The following is a 25,254-nucleotide window of genomic DNA, read 5'->3' as shown; positions in this document are numbered from 1 at the left end:
CACCACCCACTCCATCCACCCAATGAGCTTTCACAACAAGCCAGGGTGTGAGGGTAGGGATGTGGACACTGAGTGACTCTGTGTCAGAGTATGTGGTGAGAGCACAGATCGCACACAGCGCTCCAAAGGTGAATTCAAACAACATTCACCCCACACAAGTGCCAGGCAATGACCATCTCCAATAAGAGAGGATCCAACCATCTCCCCTTGACATTCAATGGCATTCCCATCGCTGAATCCCCTCCCACTATCAACATCCTGGGGGTCACCATTGAGCAGAAACTGAACTGGACCCAGCCACATAAATACTGTGGCTCCCAGAGCAGGCCAGAGGCTGGGAATGCTGCGGAGAGTAACTCACCTCCTGACTCCCCCCAAAGCCTGTCCACCATCTACAAGGCACAAGTCAGGAGTGTGATGGAATACTCTCCCACTCGCCTGGATGAGTGCTCCCTCAGCACTGACCCTCCCACAGTGCGGCGCTCCCTGAACACAGACCCTCCCACAGTGCGGCGTTCCCTCAGCACTGACCCTCCCACAGTGTGGCGCTCCCTCAGCACTGACCCTCCCACAGTGTGGCACTCCCTCAGCACTGACCCTCCCACAGTGCGGCGCTCCCTCAGCACTGACCCTCCCACAGTGCGGCGCTCCCTCAGCACTGACCCTCCGACAATGCGGCGCTCCCTCAGCACTGACCCTCCCACAGTGCGGCGCTCCCTCAGCACTGACCCTCCGACAGTGCGGCGCTCCCTCAGCACTGACCCTCCCACAGTGCGGCGCTCCCTCAGCACTGACCCTCCCACAGTGCGGCGCTCCCTCAGCACTGACCCTCCGACAGTGCGGCGCTCCCTCAGCACTGACCCTCCCACAGTGCGGCGCTCCCTCAGCACTGACCCTCCCACAGTGCGGCGCTCCCTCAGCACTGACCCTCCCACAGTGCGGCGCTCCCTCAGCACTGACCCTCCCACAGTGCGGCGCTCCCTCAGCACTGACCCTCCCACAGTGCGGCGCTCCCTCAGCACTGACCCTCCCACAGTGCGGCGCTCCCTCAGCACTGACCCTCCGACAGTGCGGCGCGCGCTTGTGTTTAAGGAGTGTGGGGTTGAATTGGGGATTTTTCTGTTTGGGGGGTTGGGGGTGAGATTCACGGCAGAGAGGTGGGTGTTTGATCTCTGTCTGGTTTGCGGGTTGTCGGAAGGCGAATGTCAGTAGGTTAACGGTTCCCGATGAGCGTGTGTTTGACGTCTCACCTCGATGATGTTATCTCGGCCATCCTTCCCGTGAATGACTTCGACGGCACAGATCTCAATCCCGCCAAACATCTCGGAACATTCGTCTGCCCACTGCTTGTACCTGGCAACAGGGAGAGGAGATTGAGAATGCCAGCAACTTCCCACCTTCAAACAGACAATCCCTGTGCTGCTATTATAGGCTCTGTGCCATTATTACAAGTCCTGTGCTGCTATTACAGTCTCTTTGCCACTATTACAAGCCCTGTGCTGCTATTACAGGCTCTGTGCCACTATTACAAGTCATGTGCTGCTATTACAGGTTCTGTGCCACTATTACAAGCCCTGTGCTGCTATTACAGGTTCTGTGCCACTATTACAAGCCCTGTGCTGCTATTACAGGCTCTGTGCAAACTATTACAAGCCCTGCACCATGATTACAGGCTCTATGCCACTATTGCAGACTCTATGCCACTATTATAAGTCATATTACAGGCCTGGTGTTACTATTACAAGCCCTGCACTATTATTACAAACCATGTGCCACTATTACAAGCCCTGTACTGCTATTATAGGCTGTGCAAACTATTACAAACTGTATGCCACTATTACAGGCCCAATGCCACTATTGCGGACCCTGTTCCACTATTATAAGCCCTGTGCTACTATTACGAGCCCGGTATTACCATTACAAGCCCTGTGCCACTATTACAAACCATGTGGTACTATTACAAGCCCTGTGCTGTATTACAGGCCCTGTGCAAACTATTACAAAATGTGTGCCACTATTACAAGCCCTGCACCACTATTACAGATCCTATGCCACTATTGCAGATCCTGTGCCACTATTATAAGTCCTGTGCTACTATTACAGGCCTGGTGCTACTATTACAAGCCCTGTACCACTATTACAAACCATGTGGCACTATTACAAGCCCTGTGCTGCTATTACAAGCCCTGTGCCACTATTACACATCTTGTGCACTTCTATACAAGGCCCGGACTCTTATCGTAGGGCCTTTACTCCTATCTCAGGCCTCAATCCCGATCTCTTGGCCTGTACTCAAGAGCCTGGAAGACTCCAATTGTGAAGGATAAACCAGTCCTAAGTGTTCAAACCCCAGTAAGAATGAGTATTACTGGCATTACCAGTGAGGCGTACAAGACTTGTTCAGTTAGGTTTTTCTGGTAGTTTTCATTTCCAAGTTTTCTTGTTTTATTTCCCTTTATCTCAAGGGCCCTACTCCTATATCAGGGCCTGTAAGCTGTCACAGGGCCTACGTTCCTGTCTCAGGCCTTGTGGACCTGTCTCAGGCCTGCACTGCAGTTTGGGTGCCTGGGCTCGCAACTCAGGCTCTATATCCTGCTTCATATACTGTGGCTTCAACATCTAGGCTCGTAACGCAGGCCCTGGACTACTATCAGACCCTGTTTCCTGTTTCAGGCCCTGTTTCCTGCCTTGAATTCCTGTCCCCGAGGCTAAGACTCTTCTATTTGAGCCTGAACTCCTGTAGCCTGGGCTGGTCTCCATATCCCAAGGCCTATGGCCCAGTTGTGTTGTCTCAGGCCTGTGCTCTGCGTACTCGCGAGCTTAGAGCTCTCATACATGACTGCCTCCCTCCATCACCTAACCCCCCCCCCCGCCCCCCCACCACACACACACCTTCAGTTTCTCCACTCCTCCCCTGCAGCCCTGGGAAACTCTGACTGACCCTCAAAGGGGGCTCTATCTGACCACCATTGGTCAATAGTTTGAAACCAGAGCCTCCCCACCCACCCCCCCCTCCCCGCACACCCATCATCTACTCACCTGTCCGTCATGGCCACCTGTTCCAACATGGCGGATCCGGTGTTGGCTTTCCAGTTCCCTGAGATTGACGTCCGCCTGGCCAACAGGAGCAGAAGAAACCGTTAGGGTCATCCGATCAGGAATACCGTCCCCACCTCTGACCTCTGAACTCCCAAGGGTCAAAACCACGTCGACCGAGAGGTAGCCCTCATGGAGCGACATTTCAGAGTGGGGGGGGGGGGGGGTAGGCGCGATTAAGAGTCAACCATATTGCTGTGTGTATAGGGGGGGGAGGGGAGGGGTCTGGAGTCACATGTAGTCCAGACCGGGATAAGGACGGCAGATTTCCCTTTTCCTCTGAAGGGGGCATCAGTGAATCAGGGGAATGACAATCCCTGGTTTGCCAGTCACGGTTAGTGAGGAGAGTTTTATATCTACATAAGAACATAAGAAATAGGAGCAGGAATAGGCCATCTAGCCCCTCGAGCCTGCCCCGCCATTCAACAAGATCATGGCTGATTTGAAGCGAATCAGTTCCACTTACCCGCCTGATCCCCATAACCCCTAATTCCCTTACCGATCAGGAATCCATCTATCCCTGATTTAAACATATTCAACGAGGTAGCCTCCATCACTTCAGTGGGCAGAGAATTCCAGAGATTCACCACCCTCTGAGAGAAGAAGTTCCTCCTCAACTCTGTCCTAAACTGACCCCCCTTTATTTTGAGGCTGTGCCCACTAGTTCTAGCTTCCTTTCTAAGTGGAAAGAATCTCTCCACCTCTACCCTATCCAGCCCCTTCATTATCTTATAGGTCTCAATAAGATCCCCCCTCAGCCTTCTAAATTCCAACGAGTACAAACCCAATCTGCTCAGTCTCTCCTCGTAATCAACACCCGTCATAGAACATAGAACATTACAGCGTAGTACAGGCCCTTCGGCCCTCGATGTTGCGCCGACCAGTGGTACCAATCTAAAGCCCCTCTAATCTACACTATTCCAATATCATCCAATATTCCAATATCATCCAATATCATCTCTGGTATCAACCTGGTGAACCTTCTCTGCACTCCCTCCAAGGCCAATATATCCTTCCGCAAATAAGGGGACCAATACTGCACACAGTATTCCAGCTGCGGCCTCACCAATGCCCTGTACAGATGCAGCAAGACATCTCTGTTTTTATATTCTATCCCCCTTGCGATATAGGCCAACATCCCATTTGCCTTCTTGATCACCTGTTGCACCTGCAGACTGGGTTTTTGTGTCTCATGCACAAGGACCCCCAGGTCCCTCTGCACAGTAGCATGTTGTAATTTCTTTCCATTTAGATAATAATCCAATTTGCTATTATTTCCTCCTTGATTTATTTCCTTCTTGATTTATTTAATTAATCAAATGTTAAATTCCTCCCCAAGTGGCAGTGATGGGATACAAACCCCTGTTTTGATAGTACTGCAACTGAAATGGATATATCTTTCTATTTATTTTTTGTGTGGGAAAAGGGGAATGTATAAAAATTCAGCTTCATGCCACAGGTAGTCGGTGTGTTTGGAAGGAATGAAACTTGGAAACTGGGGGGAGCAGGATAATATTACACATTTTAGCCTTGTAAGTGGTTACATTATGCAGAGTTAATGGACTTTTGTTTATTTAAGTTTCCCTGGGGTTTCTGATGAGGGTGACTGACACGGTCATGTGATGGATGGCAATGGTGCACAGTGGTTGGGTTGCACACTGGAGCCTCAGAGTTCCAGGGACCCGGGTTCCATTCCAGCCTCGGGTCACTGTCTGTGTGGAATTTGTATGTTCTTCCCTAGCCTGCGTGGGTTTCCTTCAGGTGCTCCGGTTTCCTCCCACAGTCCAAAGATGTATGGGTTAGGTGAAATGGCCCTGGAAAATGTGTGGGATTACAGCAAAATGGTGGGGGAGAGAATCTGGGTAAGATACTCTGTCAGAGATCTGGCACAGACACGATGGACCGAATGGCCTGTTCTGCACTGTAGAGATTCTATGATGTGGTTTATGTGCAGTCCTGGGTCTGTAGCAGAGAGAAACAGAGTTTACAGAAAGCAGTTTAGTTTGCAGCTGAAGTCTGGTTGAGGTTGGAAGAATTTTGCAGGTTTCTGGAACTCTCTCTCTTGAACGCTTCAAGATTGTCTACACTCATTATAGCAAGTATATCTAGAGTTGCCAACTGCATTTAAAGTGGTCTTGCAGTCTGTAAGAGGAGTGTTGCTTATTTGGAACTGAAACAGTGATAAGTTAGAAATTAAAGTTGTTTCCTTTTCATTTTCAAATATTGTTTAATTATTAGTGGTTAAGCTGCTTCCTTTGTTAGAGTTATCTTTAAACTGCTATTAAATAAAGTTTGTTTTACCATAAAATATCCGTGGAATCATCCATGGAAATCAATATCCTTTCCTCACAGTTATGCCAGAAACCAGACAAAGTGCTGGTGTCTAGTCTGGCAGCTAATGGAACTTGGGGTTCTGGTCCAGGACCCGAAGAACCCTCAGACAAGATCGCTCGTCCTGGCTTCTGGACTGCTCGCCCAGTGTCTTGGTCACTAGGCTACAGGCCGCACACCCTCAACTCAAGATTAAAGTCAGAGCATGAAGAGTCGGGGCAGGTATAGGTACGATGGGCTGAATAGTCTCATGCAGTGTGGTAGTGACTCTGTGAGGGAGCAGAGTGAGAGAACGCAGACTCTGGGCAGAGGAAATAGAGAGAGAGAGAGAGAGACAGGGGATAAAGGGAGTCACTCAGACTCAGCGAATCGTGGTGCGAACTGCAGAGGACATGGAGCTGGGAATCACTAGCATTCACTGGAATTCACTGGGCTTCACTGCGAATCACTGGAATTCACTGGGTTTCACTGTGAATCTTCTGGGTTCACTGGGATTTAGTGGGATTCACTGGAATACGCTGGGATTCACTGGGGTTCACTGCGATTCCCTGTGGTTCACTGGGTCTCACTGGCAATCATTGGAATTCACTTGGAAACACTGGGAATCACTGGGGTTCACTGGGAATCCTGGAATTTATTGGGATTCCCTGCGGTTCACTCAGATTCACGGGACTATTTTAGCATGGCCAGTCCACCTAACCCACACATCTTTGAACACTAAGGGGCAATTTAGCATGGCCAATCCACCTAACCTACACATACATCTTTGGACACTAAGGGGCAATTTAGCATGGCCAATCCTCCTAACCTACACATTTTTGGATACTAAGGGGCAATTTAGCATGGCCAATCCACCTAACCTACACATGTTGGACTGTGGGAGGAAACCGGAGAAAACCCACGCAGACACAGGGAGAATGTTCAAACTCCACACAGACAGAGACCCGAGGCTGGAATTGAACCCGGATCTCTGGCACTGTGAGGCGTCGATGGTAGCCATGATGTGGAGATGCCGGCGTTGGACTGGGGTGAACACAGTAAGAGTTTTAACAACACCAGGTTAAAGTCCAACAGTTTTATTTGGTAGCAAATGCCATTCGCTTTTCGAGCGCTGCTCCTTCGTCAGATGGAGTGGATATCTGCTCTCAAACAGGGCATACAGAGACACAAAATCAAGTTACAGAATACTGATTAGAATGCGAATCTCTACAGCCAACCAGGTCACAGAATCACAGAAATCACAGAAACCCTACAGTCCAACGCCCATCGAGTCTGCACCGACCACAATCCCACCCAGACCCTACCCCCACAAATTTTTACCCGCTAATCCCTCTAACCTACGCATCTCAGGACTCTAAGGGGCAATTTTTAACCTGGCCAATCAACCTAACCCACACATCTTTGGACTGTGGGAGGAAACCGGAGCACCCGGAGGAAACCCATGCAGACACGAGGAGAATGTGCAAACTCCACACAGACAGGTCTTAAAGATACAGACAATGTGAGTGGAGGGAGCATTAAGCACAGGTTAAAGAGATGTGTATTGTCTCCAGACAGGACAGCCAGTGAGATTCTGCAAGCCCAGGAGGCAAGCTGTGCTAACAACTGTGCCGTCCTTGTCCCACGGCACTCTGAAGGTAACCATTTGTTCAATTCCGTCCTGACAGGGATAATGGGCTGAAGGAAACAAAAGCAAGTGTGACGCGGGGAAGCCCAGAACATATTTCAACATCCTATCTCTGTATTAGGCAAGGATTGTTAAATTCACCACATGTTGAAATAACTACTGGCCCTGCTTGCTAAATTACAAAATAGTAAATGATGTTTCATGGTCTGAGGTCACAGCAGTTGTAAGTAATTCTAAGTGAGATTCCGAGGATAAAAAATGATTCATATCTCTTCAACAACTATCACAATATACGGAGACTCGTAGCCAGCAGACTCTATGTTACGTTTCCACTCATTGCTTAACTCTTAATAAGAGAAAATTTAACCCTGAATCCTTCACTGATTGGAGAAAAAAACATACTATCATCGACACTCCACTCCGAGGACATGTACAGCACGGGGTTAGATACAGAGTAAAGCTCCCTCTACACTGTCCCCATCAAACACTCCCAGGACAGGTACAGCACGGGGTTAGATACAGAGTAAAGCTCCCTCTACACTGTCCCCATCAAACACTCCCAGGACAGGTACAGCATGGGGTTAGATACAGAGTAAAGCTCCCTCTACACTGTCCCCATCAAACACTCTCAGGACAGGTACAGCACAGGGTTAGATACAGAGTAAAGCTCCCTCTACACTGTCCCCATCAAACACTCCCAGGACATGTACAGCACGGGGTTAGATACAGAGTAAAGCTCCCTCTACATGGTCCCTAGCTCCCTCTACACGGTCCACACCAAACTCTCCCAGGACAGGTACAGCATGGGGTTAGATACAGAGCAAAGCTCCCTCGACACTGTCCCCATCAAACACTCCCAGGACAGGTGCAGCACGGGGTTAGATACAGAGTAAAGCTCCCTCTACACTGTCCCCATCAAACACTCCCAGGACAGGTACAGCACGGGGTTAGATACAGAGTGAAGCTCCCTCTACACTGTCCCCATCAAACACTCCCAGGACAGGGACAGTACGGGGTTAGATACAGAGTAAAGCTCCCTCTACACTGTCCCCATCAAACACTCCCAGGACAGGTACAGCACGGGGTTAGATACAGAGTAAAGCTCCCTCGACACTGTCCCCAACAAACACTCCCAGGACAGGTGCAGCACGGGGTTAGATACAGAGTAAAGCTCCCTCTACACTGTCCCCATCAAACACTCCCAGGACAGGTACAGCACGGGGTTAGATACAGAGTGAAGCTCCCTCTACACTGTCCCCATCAAACTCTCCCAGGACAGGGACAGTACGGAGTTAGATACAGAGTAAAGCTCCCTCTACACTGTCCCCATCAAACACTCCCAGGACATGTACAGCACGGGGTTAGATACAGAGTAAAGCTCCCTCTACATGGTCCCTAGCTCCCTCTACACGGTCCACACCAAACTCTCCCAGGACAGGTACAGCATGGGGTTAGATACAGAGCAAAGCTCCCTCGACACTGTCCCCATCAAACACTCCCAGGACAGGTGCAGCACGGGGTTAGATACAGAGTAAAGCTCCCTCTACACTGTCCCCATCAAACACTCCCAGGACAGGTACAGCACGGGGTTAGATACAGAGTGAAGCTCCCTCTACACTGTCCCCATCAAACACTCCCAGGACAGGGACAGTACGGGGTTAGATACAGAGTAAAGCTCCCTCTACACTGTCCCCATCAAACACTCCCAGGACAGGTACAGCACGGGGTTAGATACAGAGTAAAGCTCCCTCGACACTGTCCCCATCAAACACTCCCAGGACAGGTGCAGCACGGGGTTAGATACAGAGTAAAGCTCCCTCTACACTGCCCCCATCAAACACTCCCAGGACAGGTACAGCACGGGGTTAGATACAGAGTGAAGCTCCCTCTACACTGTCCCCATCAAACACTCCCAGGACAGGGACAGTACGGGGTTAGATACAGAGTAAAGCTCCCTCTACACTGTCCCCATCAAACACTCCCAGGACAGGTACAGCACGGGGTTAGATACAGAGTAAAGCTCCCTCTACACTGTCCCCATCAAACACTCCCAGGACAGGTACAGCATGGGGTTAGATACAGAGTAAAGCTCCCTCTACACTGTCCCCATCAAACACTCTCAGGACAGGTACAGCACAGGGTTAGATACAGAGTAAAGCTCCCTCTACACTGTCCCCATCAAACACTCCCAGGACATGTACAGCACGGGGTTAGATACAGAGTAAAGCTCCCTCTACATGGTCCCTAGCTCCCTCTACACGGTCCACACCAAACTCTCCCAGGACAGGTACAGCATGGGGTTAGATACAGAGCAAAGCTCCCTCGACACTGTCCCCATCAAACACTCCCAGGACAGGTGCAGCACGGGGTTAGATACAGAGTAAAGCTCCCTCTACACTGTCCCCATCAAACACTCCCAGGACAGGTACAGCACGGGGTTAGATACAGAGTGAAGCTCCCTCTACACTGTCCCCATCAAACACTCCCAGGACAGGGACAGTACGGGGTTAGATACAGAGTAAAGCTCCCTCTACACTGTCCCCATCAAACACTCCCAGGACAGGTACAGCACGGGGTTAGATACAGAGTAAAGCTCCCTCGACACTGTCCCCATCAAACACTCCCAGGACAGGTACAGCACGGGGTTAGATACAGAGTAAAGCTCCCTCGACACTGTCCCCATCAAACACTCCCAGGACAGGTGCAGCACGGGGTTAGATACAGAGTAAAGCTCCCTCTACACTGTCCCCATCAAACACTCCCAGGACAGGTACAGCACGGGGTTAGATACAGAGTAAAGCTCCCTCGACACTGTCCCCATCAAACACTCCCAGGACAGGGACAGCACGGGGTTAGATACAGAGTAAAGCTCCCTCTACACTGTCCCCATCAAACACTCCCAGGACAGGGACAGTACGGGGTTAGATACAGAGTAAAGCTCCCTCTACACTGTCCCCATCAAACACTCCCAGGACAGGTACAGCACGGGGTTAGATACAGAGTAAAGCTCCCTCTACACTGTCCCCATCAAACACTCCCAGGACAGGTACAGCATGGGGTTAGATACAGAGTAAAGCTCCCTCTACACTGTCCCCATCAAACACTCTCAGGACAGGTACAGCACAGGGTTAGATACAGAGTAAAGCTCCCTCTACACTGTCCCCATCAAACACTCCCAGGACATGTACAGCACGGGGTTAGATACAGAGTAAAGCTCCCTCTACATGGTCCCTAGCTCCCTCTACACGGTCCACACCAAACTCTCCCAGGACAGGTACAGCATGGGGTTAGATACAGAGCAAAGCTCCCTCGACACTGTCCCCATCAAACATTCCCAGGACAGGTACAGCACGGGGTTAGATACAGAGTAAAGCTCCCTCTACACTGTCCCCATCAAACACTCCCAGGACAGGGACAGCACGGGGTTAGATACAGAGTAAAGCTCCCTCTACGTTGTCCCCATCTTTCACTCCCAGGACTGGTACAATATATATATGGGGAGGATGTTACTGGCTGCGGGGACTGAGTGCCACTCCCACCTTTTCTAAGCCCAGCTGCTCAGCGCTGGGTTTAAAGCTGACCTGATTGGGTCACTCTTCCAACCAATACATTCCCAATGCCTTTAATCTTTCTCTATTTACAAATTCTTCCACAGCTCCCACAGCGTGAATGAGAAAGATTGAGCGAGACAGAGGGGAGGGGAAAGAGAGAGAGGGGGAGGGGGATAGAGCGGGGGAGAGAGACAGAGGGGGGGAGAGAGATAGAGGGGGGGGAGAGAGATAGAGGGGCAGAGAGAGATAGAGGGGGGGAGAGAGATGGGGGGGTGAGAGCGGTGAGGGGGGAGAGAGATAGATTGAGGGAGAGAGAGGTACAGATGGGGAGAGAGATGGGGGGGAGAAAGATAAAGAGAGGGAGAGAGACAGAGGGGCGGAGAGAGATAGAGAGGGGGAAGAGATAGAGAAGGGGAGAGAGAGAGGGGGAGAGAGAGTGAGAGGGGAGAGCGAGAGAAGGGGGAGAGAGATAGAGAGAGAGGGGAGAGAGAGGGGGGAGAGAGAGAGAGGAGGAGAGAGAGAAACGGGGAGAGAGATAGAGAGGGAGGGGGAATGTGATAGGGGGGGAGAGAGATAGAGAGGCGGAGAGAGATAGAGAGAGGGGGGAGAGAGAGAGATAGATAGAGAGGGGGAGAGAGATCGAACGGGGGAGAGAGATAGTGGGGGGAGAGATAGAGGGGGGGAGAGAGTTAGAGGGGGGAGAGATGGGGGGGGAGAGAGATAGATAGAGAGGTGGAGAGAAGGGAGAGAGATAGAGGGGAGGAGAGAGATAGAGAGAGGGGGGAGTGTGATAGAGGGGGTGTGAGAGATAGAGAGGCGGAGAGAGATAGAGAGGCGGAGAGAGATAGAGAGAGGGGGTGGAGAGATAGATAGAGAGGGGGAGAGAGATAGAACGGGGGAGAGAGATAGAGGGGGGAGAGATAGAGGGGAGGAGAGAGACAGATAGAGAGGTGGAGAGCGATAGAGAGAGAAGAGGAGAGAGAGTTAGAGGGGGGAGAGAGATAGAGGGGGGGAGAGAGACAGAGGGGAGAGAGAGAGATAGGGGGATGGAGAGAGATAGAGAGATGGAGACGGAAAGAGGGATGGAGAGAGATAGAGAGGGGGAGAGAGAGAGAGAGAAAGAGGGGGAGAGAGATAGAGGGGGGAGAGAGATCGATAGAGAGGGGGAGAGAGATAGAGAGAGAGGGGGAGAGAGATAGAGGGGGGAAAGAGAGAGGGGGGGGAGAGAGATAGATACAGGGAGAGAGATAGCGAGAGAGAGAGAGGGAGAGATACAGAGGGGGAGAGAGACAGAGAACGGGAGAGAGATAGAGAGAGGGGGAGAGAGATAGAGAGAAACGGGGAGAGATCAGTTGGAAAGACGGAGGGAGCGAGAGAGTGTGTAACAGAGTGAGAGTCAGAGAGAGGGAGATATATAAAGAGAGAAGGCGAGAGGAAGGAGAGTCACAGGAACAAGATGAGCCCATTCAGCCCCTTCAGTCTGTCCTCCACTGAGATATTTTACCTCCAGCTGCTTTGTTGGCTGGGTGTGGGACTGAGAGCACTCTGAATTAAACACCCCCCCTCCCCCCCCCGCCCCAGCCCCCCGCCCCCCACCCCCCCCCCCCCCCACTCCCACCCCCTCCCCCACTCCGGGGGGCGATTCCCCCCCTCAGCTGCTGCTGTGTCTCAGCTTCAGGCCAGACTGTGCAGGGAGTGGGCGACCAATCACTGCCTCTCGCTGGCTCTGTGCACCATCCCACCTGACCCCGGAATAGTCCCCCTGACAACTCTCTGACCCCGGGCTGCCCTCTGACCCCGGGCTGCCCTCTGACCCCGGGCTGCCCTCTGATCTCAGTGCTGCCCTCTGACCCCAGTGCTGCCCTCTGACCCCAGTGCTGCCCTCTGACCCCAGTGCTGCCCTCTGACCCCAGTGCTGCCCTCTGACCCCAGTGCTGCCCTCTGACCCCAGTGCTGCCCTCTGACCCCAGTGCTGCCCTCTGACCCCAGTGCTGCCCTCTGACCCCAGTGCTGCCCTCTGACCCCAGTGCTGCCCTCTGACCCCAGTGCTGCCCTCTGACCCCAGTGCTGCCCTCTGACCCCAGTGCTGCCCTCTGACCCCAGTGCTGCCCTCTGACCCCAGTGCTGCCCTCTGACCCCAGTGCTGCCCTCTGACCCCAGTGCTGCCCTCTGACCCCAGTGCTGCCCTCTGACCCCAGTGCTGCCCTCTGACCCCAGTGCTGCTCTCTGACCCCAATGCTGCCCTCTGAGCCCAGTGCTACTCTCTGACCCAGTGCTGCCCTCTGACCCAGTGCTACACTCTGACCCCAGTGCTGTCGTTTGACCCCAGTGCTGCCCCTGATCTTACTTCTGTCCCTGATCTTGGTGCTATCCTCTGACCCCAGTCCTGCCCTCTGACCTAAGTATTGCCCTCTGAACCCAGGGCTGCCCAGCCACTTACATGTAGGCCTTGTAGTTGGTGCCAATTTTCTGGATGCGGAGGTCATACTTGGCGTCAATGAAAGGTTCCGTGGTGGCGTAGGTCTTGGTCAGAGCCACCACACTGGCGATGTCCTGGAAATCGTAATGGTGATCCACCTTGACCTGTGAGCCCAAGAATAGAGTGGGGAGGGGGTCACAGGGCAAAGGGCAGAGGGCAGGAACAGGAAAGGACAGATTAACACTCTACGTCATACCTCACCCAATCAGTTAACACAGGCCAGACGAGGACAGAGAGTTCATTAAGTTCTCACAATGACAGGGCCGCACTATCGAGGGGTCGGTCAGTGACACAGTGACAGGGCCGCACTATCGAGGGGTCAGTCAGTGACACAGTGACAGGGCCGCACTATCGAGGGGTCAGTCAGTGACACAGTGACAGGGCCGCACTATCGAGGGGTCAGTCAGTGACACAGTGACAGGGCCGCACTATCGAGGGGTCAGTCAGTGACACAGTGACAGGGCCGCACTATCGAGGGGTCAGTCAGTGACACAGTGACAGGGCCGCACTATCGAGGGGTCGGTCAGTGACACAGTGACAGGGCCGCACTATCCAGCGGTCAGTCAGTCAGTGACACAGTGACAGGGCCGCACTATCGAGGGGTCAGTCAGTGACAAGGCCACACTATCGAGGGGTCAGTCAGTGACACAGTGACAGGGCCGCACTATCGAGGGGTCAGTCAGTGACAGGGCGCACTATCGAGGGGTCAGTCAGTGACACAGTGACAGGGCCGCACTATCGAGGGGTCAGTCAGTGACACAGTGACAGGGCGCACTATCGAGGGGTCAGTCAGTGACACAGTGACAGGGCCGCACTATCGAGGGGTCAGTCAGTGACAGGGCCGCACTATCGAGGGGTCAGTCAGTGACACAGTGACAGGGCCGCACTATTGAGGGGTCGGTCAGTGACACAGTGACAGGGCCACACTATCGAGGGGTCGGTCAGTCAGTGACACACTGACAGGGCCGCAGTATCGAGGGATCAGTCAGTGACACAGTGACAGGGCCGCACTATCGAGGGGTCAGTCAGTGACACAGTGACAGGGCCGAAATATCGAGGGGTCAGTCAATGACACAGTGCCAGGGCCGCACTATCGAGGGGTCAGTCAGTGACACAGTGACAGGGCCGCACTATCGAGGGGTCAGTCAATCACACAGTGACAGGGCCGCACTATCGAGGGGTCAGTCAGTGACACAGTGACAGGGCCGCACTATCGAGGGGTCAGTCAGTCAGTGACACAGTGACAGGGCCGCATTATCGAGGGGTCAGTCAGTGACACAGTGACAGGGCCGCACTATCGAGGGGTCAGTCAGTCAGTGACACAGTGACAGGGCCGCACTATCGAGGGGTCAGTCAGTGACACAGTGACAGGGCCGCACTATCCAGCGGTCAGTCAGTCAGTGACACAGTGACAGGGCCGCACTATCGAGGGGTCAGTCAGTGACACAGTGACAGGGCCGCACTATCGAGGGGTCAGTCAGTCAGTGACACAGTGACAGGGCCGCACTATCCAGCGGTCAGTCAGTCAGTGACACAGTGACAGGGCCGCACTATCGAGGGGTCGGTCAGTGACACAGTGACAGGGCCGCACTATCGAGAGTTCAGTCAGTGACACAGTGACAGGGCCGCACTATCGAGGGGTCAGTCAGTGACACAGTGACAGGGCCGCACTATCGAGGGGTCAGTCAGTGACACAGTGATAGGGCCGCACTATCGAGGGGTCAGTCAGTGACACAGTGACAGGGCCGCACTATCGAGGGGTCAGTCAGTCAGTGACACAGTGACAGGGCCGCACTATCGAGGGGTCAGTCAGTGACAAGGCCGCACTATCGAGGGGTCAGTCAGTGACACAGTGACAGGGCCGCACTATCGAGGGGTCAGTCAGTGACAAGGCCGCACTATCGAGGGGTCAGTCATTGACAAAGTGACAGGGCCGCACTATCGAGGGGTCAGTCAGTGACACAGTGGCAGGGCCGCACTATCGAGGGGTCAGTCAGTCAGCGACACAGTGACAGGGCCGCACTATCGAGGGGTCAGTCAGTGACACAGTGGCAGGGCCGCACTATCGAGGGGTCAGTCAGTCAGTGACACAGTGACAGGGCCGCACTATCGAGGGGTCAGTCAGTGACACAGTGACAGGGCCACACTATCGAGGGGTCAGTCAGTGACAAGGCCGCACTATCGAGGGGTCAGTCAGTGACAAAGTGACAGGGCCGCACTATCGAGGGGTCAGTCAGTGACAAGGCCGCACTATCGAGGGGTCAGTCAGTGACACAGTGACAGGGCCGCACTATCGAGGGGTCAGTCAGTGACAGGGTCGCACTATCAAGGGGTCAGTCAGTGACAAAGTGACAGGGCCGCACTATCGAGGGGTCAGTCAGTGACACAGTGACAGGGCCGCACTATCGAGGGGTCAGTCGGTGACAGGGCGCACTATCGAGGGGTCAGTCAGTGACAGGGCCGCACTATCGAGGGGTCAGTCAGTCACACAGTGACAGGGCCACACTATCGAGGGGTCGGTCAGTGACACAGTGACAGGGCCGCACTATCGAGGGGTCAGTCAGTGACACAGCGACAGGGCCGCACTATCGAGGGGTCAGTCAGTGACACAGTGACAGGGCCGCACTATCGAGGGGTCGGTCAGTGACACAGTGACAGGGCCGGACTATCGAGGGGTCAGTCAGTGACACAGTGACAGGGCCGCACTATCCAGCGGTCAGTCAGTCAATGACACAGTGACAGGGCCGCACTATCGAGGGGTCAGTCAGTGACACAGTGACAGGGCCGCACTATCGAGGGGTCGGTCAGTGACACAGTGACAGGGCCGCACTATCGAGGGGTCGGTCAGTGACACAGTGATAGGGCCGCACTATCGAGGGGTCAGTCAATGACACAGAGACAGGGCCGCACTATCGAGGGGTCAGTCAGTGACACAGTGACAGGACGGCACTATCGGGGGGTCAGTCAGTCAGTGACACAGTGACAGGACGGCACTATCGAGGGGTCAGTCAGTGACACAGTGACAGGGCCGCACTATCGAGGGGTCAGTCAGTGACACAGTGACAGGGCCGCACTATCAAGGGGTCAGTCAGTGACACAGTGACAGGGCCGCACTATCGAGGGGTCAGTCAGTGACACAGTGATAGGGCCGCACTATCGAGGGGTCAGTCAGTGACACAGTGACAGGGCCGCACTATCGAGGGGTCAGTCAGTCAGTGACACAGTGACAGGGCCGCACTATCGAGGGGTCAGTCAGTGACAAGGCCGCACTATCGAGGGGTCAGTCAGTGACACAGTGACAGGGCCGCACTATCGAGGGGTCAGTCAGTGACAAGGCCGCACTATCGAGGGGTCAGTCAGTGACAAAGTGACAGGGCCGCACTATCGAGGGGTCAGTCAGTGACACAGTGGCAGGGCCGCACTATCGAGGGGTCAGTCAGTCAGTGACACAGTGACAGGGCCGCACTATCGAGGGGTCAGTCAGTGACAAAGTGACAGGGCCGCACTATCGAGGGGTCAGTCAGTGACAAGGCCGCACTATCGAGGGGTCAGTCAGTGACACAGTGACAGGGCCGCACTATCGAGGGGTCAGTCAGTGACAGGGTCGCACTATCGAGGGGTCAGTCAGTGACAAAGTGACAGGGCCGCACTATCGAGGGGTCAGTCAGTGACACAGTGACAGGGCCGCACTATCGAGGGGTCAGTCAGTGACAGGGCGCACTATCGAGGGGTCAGTCAGTGACAGGGCCGCACTATCGAGGGGTCAGTCAGTGACACAGTGACAGGGCCACACTATCGAGGGGTCGGTCAGTGACACAGTGACAGGGCCGCACTATCGAGGGGTCAGTCAGTGACACAGTGACAGGGCCACACTATCGAGGGGTCGGTCAGTCAGTGACAGAGTGACAGGGCCGCACTATCGAGGGGTCAGTCAATGACACAGTGACAGGGCCGCTCTATCAAGGGGTCGGTCAGTGACACAGTGACAGGGCCGGACTATCGAGGGGTCAGTCAGTGACACAGTGACAGGGCCGCACTATCCAGCGGTCAGTCAGTCAGTGACACAGTGACAGGGCCGCACTATCGAGGGGTCGGTCAGTGACACAGTGACCGGGCCGCACTATCCAGCGGTCAGTCAGTCAATGACACAGTGACAGGGCCGCACTATCGAGGGGTCAGTCAGTGACACAGTGACAGGGCCGGACTATCGAGGGGTCAGTCAGTGACACAGTGACAGGGCCGCACTATCCAGCGGTCAGTCAATGACACAGTGACAGGGCCGCACTATCGAGGGGTCAGTCAGTGACACAGTGACAGGGCCGGACTATCGAGGGGTCAGTCAGTGACACAGTGACAGGGCCGCACTATCGAGGGGTCAGTCAGTGACACAGTGACAGGGCCGCACTATCGAGGGGTCGGTCAGTGACACAGTGACAGGGCCGCACTATCGAGGGGTCAGTCAGTGACACAGTGACAGGGCCGCACTATCAAGGGGTCAGTCAGTGACACAGTGATAGGGCCGCACTATCGAGGGGTCGGTCAGTGACACAGTGACAGGGCCGCACTGTCGAGGGGTCGGTCAGTGACACAGTGACAGGGCCGCACTATCGAGGGGTCAGTCAGTGACACAGTGACAGGGCCGCACTATCGAGGGGTCAGTCAGTGACACAGTGACAGGGCCACACTATCGAGGGGTCAGTCAGTGACACAGTGACAGGGCCGCACTATCGAGGGGTCAGTCAGTCAGTGACACAGTGACAGGGCCGCACTATCGAGGGGTCAGTCAGTGACACAGTGACAGGGCCGCACTATCCAGCGGTCAGTCAGTCAGTGACACAGTGACAGGGCCGCACTATCGAGGGGTCAGTCAGTGACACAGTGACAGGGCCGCACTATCGAGGGGTCAGTCAGTCAGTGACACAGTGACAGGGCCGCACTATCCAGCGGTCAGTCAGTCAGTGACACAGTGACAGGGCCGCACGATCGAGGGGTCGGTCAGTGACACAGTGACAGGGCCGCACTATCGAGAGTTCAGTCAGTGACACAGTGACAGGGCCGCACTATCGAGGGGTCAGTCAGTGACACAGTGACAGGGCCGCACTATCGAGGGGTCAGTCAGTGACACAGTGATAGGGCCGCACTATCGAGGGGTCAGTCAGTGACACAGTGACAGGGCCGCACTATCGAGGGGTCAGTCAGTCAGTGACACAGTGACAGGGCCGCACTATCGAGGGGTCAGTCAGTGACAAGGCCGCACTATCGAGGGGTCAGTCAGTGACACAGTGACAGGGCCGCACTATCGAGGGGTCAGTCAGTGACAAGGCCGCACTATCGAGGGGTCAGTCATTGACAAAGTGACAGGGCCGCACTATCGAGGGGTCAGTCAGTGACACAGTGGCAGGGCCGCACTATCGAGGGGTCAGTCAGTCAGCGACACAGTGACAGGGCCGCACTATCGAGGGGTCAGTCAGTGACACAGTGGCAGGGCCGCACTATCGAGGGGTCAGTCAGTCAGTGACACAGTGACAGGGCCGCACTATCGAGGGGTCAGTCAGTGACACAGTGACAGGGCCACACTATCGAGGGGTCAGTCAGTGACAAGGCCGCACTATCGAGGGGTCAGTCAGTGACAAAGTGACAGGGCCGCACTATCGAGGGGTCAGTCAGTGACAAGGCCGCACTATCGAGGGGTCAGTCAGTGACACAGTGACAGGGCCGCACTATCGAGGGGTCAGTCAGTGACAGGGTCGCACTATCAAGGGGTCAGTCAGTGACAAAGTGACAGGGCCGCACTATCGAGGGGTCAGTCAGTGACACAGTGACAGGGCCGCACTATCGAGGGGTCAGTCGGTGACAGGGCGCACTATCGAGGGGTCAGTCAGTGACAGGGCCGCACTATCGAGGGGTCAGTCAGTGACACAGTGACAGGGCCACACTATCGAGGGGTCGGTCAGTGACACAGTGACAGGGCCGCACTATCGAGGGGTCAGTCAGTGACACAGCGACAGGGCCGCACTATCGAGGGGTCAGTCAGTGACACAGTGACAGGGCCGCACTATCGAGGGGTCGGTCAGTGACACAGTGACAGGGCCGGACTATCGAGGGGTCAGTCAGTGACACAGTGACAGGGCCGCACTATCCAGCGGTCAGTCAGTCAATGACACAGTGACAGGGCCGCACTATCGAGGGGTCAGTCAGTGACACAGTGACAGGGCCGCACTATCGAGGGGTCGGTCAGTGACACAGTGACAGGGCCGCACTATCGAGGGGTCGGTCAGTGACACAGTGATAGGGCCGCACTATCGAGGGGTCAGTCAATGACACAGAGACAGGGCCGCACTATCGAGGGGTCAGTCAGTGACACAGTGACAGGACGGCACTATCGGGGGGTCAGTCAGTCAGTGACACAGTGACAGGACGGCACTATCGAGGGGTCAGTCAGTGACACAGTGACAGGGCCGCACTATCGAGGGGTCAGTCAGTGACACAGTGACAGGGCCGCACTATCAAGGGGTCAGTCAGTGACACAGTGACAGGGCCGCACTATCGAGGGGTCAGTCAGTGACACAGTGATAGGGCCGCACTATCGAGGGGTCAGTCAGTGACACAGTGACAGGGCCGCACTATCGAGGGGTCAGTCAGTCAGTGACACAGTGACAGGGCCGCACTATCGAGGGGTCAGTCAGTGACAAGGCCGCACTATCGAGGGGTCAGTCAGTGACACAGTGACAGGGCCGCACTATCGAGGGGTCAGTCAGTGACAAGGCCGCACTATCGAGGGGTCAGTCAGTGACAAAGTGACAGGGCCGCACTATCGAGGGGTCAGTCAGTGACACAGTGGCAGGGCCGCACTATCGAGGGGTCAGTCAGTCAGTGACACAGTGACAGGGCCGCACTATCGAGGGGTCAGTCAGTGACAAAGTGACAGGGCCGCACTATCGAGGGGTCAGTCAGTGACAAGGCCGCACTATCGAGGGGTCAGTCAGTGACACAGTGACAGGGCCGCACTATCGAGGGGTCAGTCAGTGACAGGGTCGCACTATCGAGGGGTCAGTCAGTGACAAAGTGACAGGGCCGCACTATCGAGGGGTCAGTCAGTGACACAGTGACAGGGCCGCACTATCGAGGGGTCAGTCAGTGACAGGGCGCACTATCGAGGGGTCAGTCAGTGACAGGGCCGCACTATCGAGGGGTCAGTCAGTGACACAGTGACAGGGCCACACTATCGAGGGGTCGGTCAGTGACACAGTGACAGGGCCGCACTATCGAGGGGTCAGTCAGTGACACAGTGACAGGGCCACACTATCGAGGGGTCGGTCAGTCAGTGACAGAGTGACAGGGCCGCACTATCGAGGGGTCAGTCAATGACACAGTGACAGGGCCGCTCTATCAAGGGGTCGGTCAGTGACACAGTGACAGGGCCGGACTATCGAGGGGTCAGTCAGTGACACAGTGACAGGGCCGCACTATCCAGCGGTCAGTCAGTCAGTGACACAGTGACAGGGCCGCACTATCGAGGGGTCGGTCAGTGACACAGTGACCGGGCCGCACTATCCAGCGGTCAGTCAGTCAATGACACAGTGACAGGGCCGCACTATCGAGGGGTCAGTCAGTGACACAGTGACAGGGCCGGACTATCGAGGGGTCAGTCAGTGACACAGTGACAGGGCCGCACTATCCAGCGGTCAGTCAATGACACAGTGACAGGGCCGCACTATCGAGGGGTCAGTCAGTGACACAGTGACAGGGCCGGACTATCGAGGGGTCAGTCAGTGACACAGTGACAGGGCCGCACTATCGAGGGGTCAGTCAGTGACACAGTGACAGGGCCGCACTATCGAGGGGTCGGTCAGTGACACAGTGACAGGGCCGCACTATCGAGGGGTCAGTCAGTGACACAGTGACAGGGCCGCACTATCAAGGGGTCAGTCAGTGACACAGTGATAGGGCCGCACTATCGAGGGGTCGGTCAGTGACACAGTGACAGGGCCGCACTATCGAGGGGTCGGTCAGTGACACAGTGACAGGGCCGCACTATCGAGGGGTCAGTCAGTGACACAGTGACAGGGCCGCACTATCGAGGGGTCAGTCAGTGACACAGTGACAGGGCCACACTATCGAGGGGTCGGTCAGTGACACAGTGACAGGGCCGCACTATCGAGGGGTCGGTCAGTGACACAGTGACAGGGCCACACTATCGAGGGGTCAGTCAGTGACACAGTGGCAGGGCCGCACTATCGAGGGGTCAGTCAGTCAATGACACAGTGCCATGGCCGCACTATCGAGGGGTCAGTCAGTGACACAGTGACAGGGCCGCACTATCCAGCGGTCAGTCAGTCAGTGACACAGTGACAGGGCCGCACTATCGAGGGGTCAGTCAGTGACAAGGCCACACTATCGAGGGGTCAGTCAGTGACACAGTGACAGGGCCGCACTATCGAGGGGTCAGTCAGTGACAGGGCGCACTATCGAGGGGTCAGTCAGTGACACAGTGACAGGGCCGCACTATCGAGGGGTCAGTCAGTGACACAGTGACAGGGCGCACTATCGAGGGGTCAGTCAGTGACACAGTGACAGGGCCGCACTATCGAGGGGTCAGTCAGTGACAGGGCCGCACTATCGAGGGGTCAGTCAGTGACACAGTGACAGGGCCGCACTATTGAGGGGTCGGTCAGTGACACAGTGACAGGGCCACACTATCGAGGGGTCGGTCAGTCAGTGACACACTGACAGGGCCGCAGTATCGAGGGATCAGTCAGTGACACAGTGACAGGGCCGCACTATCGAGGGGTCAGTCAGTGACACAGTGACAGGGCCGAAATATCGAGGGGTCAGTCAATGACACAGTGCCAGGGCCGCACTATCGAGGGGTCAGTCAATCACACAGTGACAGGGCCGCACTATCGAGGGGTCAGTCAGTGACACAGTGACAGGGCCGCACTATCGAGGGGTCAGTCAGTGACACAGTGACAGGGCCGCATTATCGAGGGGTCAGTCAGTGACACAGTGACAGGGCCGCACTATCGAGGGGTCAGTCAGTCAGTGACACAGTGACAGGGCCGCACTATCGAGGGGTCAGTCAGTGACACAGTGACAGGGCCGCACTATCCAGCGGTCAGTCAGTCAGTGACACAGTGACAGGGCCGCACTATCGAGGGGTCAGTCAGTGACACAGTGACAGGGCCGCACTATCGAGGGGTCAGTCAGTCAGTGACACAGTGACAGGGCCGCACTATCCAGCGGTCAGTCAGTCAGTGACACAGTGACAGGGCCGCACTATCGAGGGGTCGGTCAGTGACACAGTGACAGGGCCGCACTATCGAGAGTTCAGTCAGTGACACAGTGACAGGGCCGCACTATCGAGGGGTCAGTCAGTGACACAGTGACAGGGCCGCACTATCGAGGGGTCAGTCAGTGACACAGTGATAGGGCCGCACTATCGAGGGGTCAGTCAGTGACACAGTGACAGGGCCGCACTATCAAGGGGTCAGTCAGTCAGTGACACAGTGACAGGGCCGCACTATCGAGGGGTCAGTCAGTGACAAGGCCGCACTATCGAGGGGTCAGTCAGTGACACAGTGACAGGGCCGCACTATCGAGGGGTCAGTCAGTGACAAGGCCGCACTATCGAGGGGTCAGTCATTGACAAAGTGACAGGGCCGCACTATCGAGGGGTCAGTCAGTGACACAGTGGCAGGGCCGCACTATCGAGGGGTCAGTCAGTCAGCGACACAGTGACAGGGCCGCACTATCGAGGGGTCAGTCAGTGACACAGTGGCAGGGCCGCACTATCGAGGGGTCAGTCAGTCAGTGACACAGTGACAGGGCCGCACTATCGAGGGGTCAGTCAGTGACACAGTGACAGGGCCACACTATCGAGGGGTCAGTCAGTGACAAGGCCGCACTATCGAGGGGTCAGTCAGTGACAAAGTGACAGGGCCGCACTATCGAGGGGTCAGTCAGTGACAAGGCCGCACTATCGAGGGGTCAGTCAGTGACACAGTGACAGGGCCGCACTATCGAGGGGTCAGTCAGTGACAGGGTCGCACTATCAAGGGGTCAGTCAGTGACAAAGTGACAGGGCCGCACTATCGAGGGGTCAGTCAGTGACACAGTGACAGGGCCGCACTATCGAGGGGTCAGTCAGTGACAGGGCGCACTATCGAGGGGTCAGTCAGTGACAGGGCCGCACTATCGAGGGGTCAGTCAGTGACACAGTGACAGGGCCACACTATCGAGGGGTCGGTCAGTGACACAGTGACAGGGCCGCACTATCGAGGGGTCAGTCAGTGACACAGCGACAGGGCCGCACTATCGAGGGGTCAGTCAGTGACACAGTGACAGGGCCGCACTATCAAGGGGTCGGTCAGTCAGTGACAGAGTGACAGGGCCGCACTATCGAGGGGTCAGTCAGAGACACAGTGACAGGGCCGCACTATCGAGGGGTCAGTCAATGACACAGTGCCAGGGCCGCACTATCGAGGGGTCAGTCAGTGACACAGTGACAGGGCCGCACTATCGAGGGGTCGGTCAGTGACACAGTGACAGGGCCGGACTATCGAGGGGTCAGTCAGTGACACAGTGACAGGGCCGCACTATCCAGCGGTCAGTCAGTCAGTGACACAGAGACAGGGCCGCACTATCGAGGGGTCGGTCAGTGACACAGTGACCGGGCCGCACTATCCAGCGGTCAGTCAGTCAATGACACAGTGACAGGGCCGCACTATCGAGGGGTCAGTCAGTGACACAGTGACAGGGCCGCACTATCGAGGGGTCGGTCAGTGACACAGTGACAGGGCCGCACTATCGAGGGGTCGGTCAGTGACACAGTGATAGGGCCGCACTATCGAGGGGTCAGTCAATGACACAGAGACAGGGCCGCACTATCGAGGGGTCAGTCAGTGACACAGTGACAGGACGGCACTATCGGGGGGTCAGTCAGTCAGTGACACAGTGACAGGACGGCACTATCGAGGGGTCAGTCAGTGACACAGTGACAGGGCCGCACTATCGAGGGGTCAGTCAGTGACACAGTGACAGGGCCGCACTATCAAGGGGTCAGTCAGTGACACAGTGACAGGGCCGCACTATCGAGGGGTCAGTCAGTGACACAGTGATAGGGCCGCACTATCGAGGGGTCAGTCAGTGACACAGTGACAGGGCCGCACTATCGAGGGGTCAGTCAGTCAGTGACACAGTGACAGGGCCGCACTATCGAGGGGTCAGTCAGTGACAAGGCCGCACTATCGAGGGGTCAGTCAGTGACACAGTGACAGGGCCGCACTATCGAGGGGTCAGTCAGTGACAAGGCCGCACTATCGAGGGGTCAGTCAGTGACAAAGTGACAGGGCCGCACTATCGAGGGGTCAGTCAGTGACACAGTGGCAGGGCCGCACTATCGAGGGGTCAGTCAGTCAGTGACACAGTGACAGGGCCGCACTATCGAGGGGTCAGTCAGTGACAAAGTGACAGGGCCGCACTATCGAGGGGTCAGTCAGTGACAAGGCCGCACTATCGAGGGGTCAGTCAGTGACACAGTGACAGGGCCGCACTATCGAGGGGTCAGTCAGTGACAGGGTCGCACTATCGAGGGGTCAGTCAGTGACAAAGTGACAGGGCCGCACTATCGAGGGGTCAGTCAGTGACACAGTGACAGGGCCGCACTATCGAGGGGTCAGTCAGTGACAGGGCGCACTATCGAGGGGTCAGTCAGTGACAGGGCCGCACTATCGAGGGGTCAGTCAGTGACACAGTGACAGGGCCACACTATCGAGGGGTCGGTCAGTGACACAGTGACAGGGCCGCACTATCGAGGGGTCAGTCAGTGACACAGTGACAGGGCCACACTATCGAGGGGTCGGTCAGTCAGTGAGAGAGTGACAGGGCCGCACTATCGAGGGGTCAGTCAATGACACAGTGACAGGGCCGCACTATCAAGGGGTCGGTCAGTGACACAGTGACAGGGCCGGACTATCGAGGGGTCAGTCAGTGACACAGTGACAGGGCCGCACTATCCAGCGGTCAGTCAGTCAGTGACACAGTGACAGGGCCGCACTATCGAGGGGTCGGTCAGTGACACAGTGACCGGGCCGCACTATCCAGCGGTCAGTCAGTCAATGACACAGTGACAGGGCCGCACTATCGAGGGGTCAGTCAGTGACACAGTGACA

At 55.6% G+C, this 25,254-nt stretch overlaps 1 protein-coding gene across 1 annotated transcript in view; it reads right to left on the bottom strand.

Moving 5' to 3' along the window:
• LOC144487611 (synapsin-2-like) overlaps positions 1–25,254 on the bottom strand; it is a gene marked incomplete at its 5' end in the record, with an annotated part of 139,874 nt that overhangs the window by 24,275 nt on the left and 90,345 nt on the right. Inside the window, 3 exons of the mRNA XM_078205700.1 lie at positions 1,251–1,353; positions 3,040–3,114; positions 13,046–13,188. Of these exons, the coding sequence (XP_078061826.1) occupies positions 1,251–1,353; positions 3,040–3,114; positions 13,046–13,188 (321 nt within the window). The remainder of the gene's footprint in view (positions 1–1,250; positions 1,354–3,039; positions 3,115–13,045; positions 13,189–25,254) is intronic.

This window comes from Mustelus asterias, unplaced genomic scaffold (genome assembly GCF_964213995.1).
Source record: "Mustelus asterias unplaced genomic scaffold, sMusAst1.hap1.1 HAP1_SCAFFOLD_924, whole genome shotgun sequence".
Classification (NCBI taxonomy): Eukaryota; Metazoa; Chordata; class Chondrichthyes; order Carcharhiniformes; family Triakidae; genus Mustelus; species Mustelus asterias.
The sequence above is the reverse complement of the archived record's forward strand: the minus strand, read 5'-3'. Positions and strand labels throughout refer to the sequence as shown.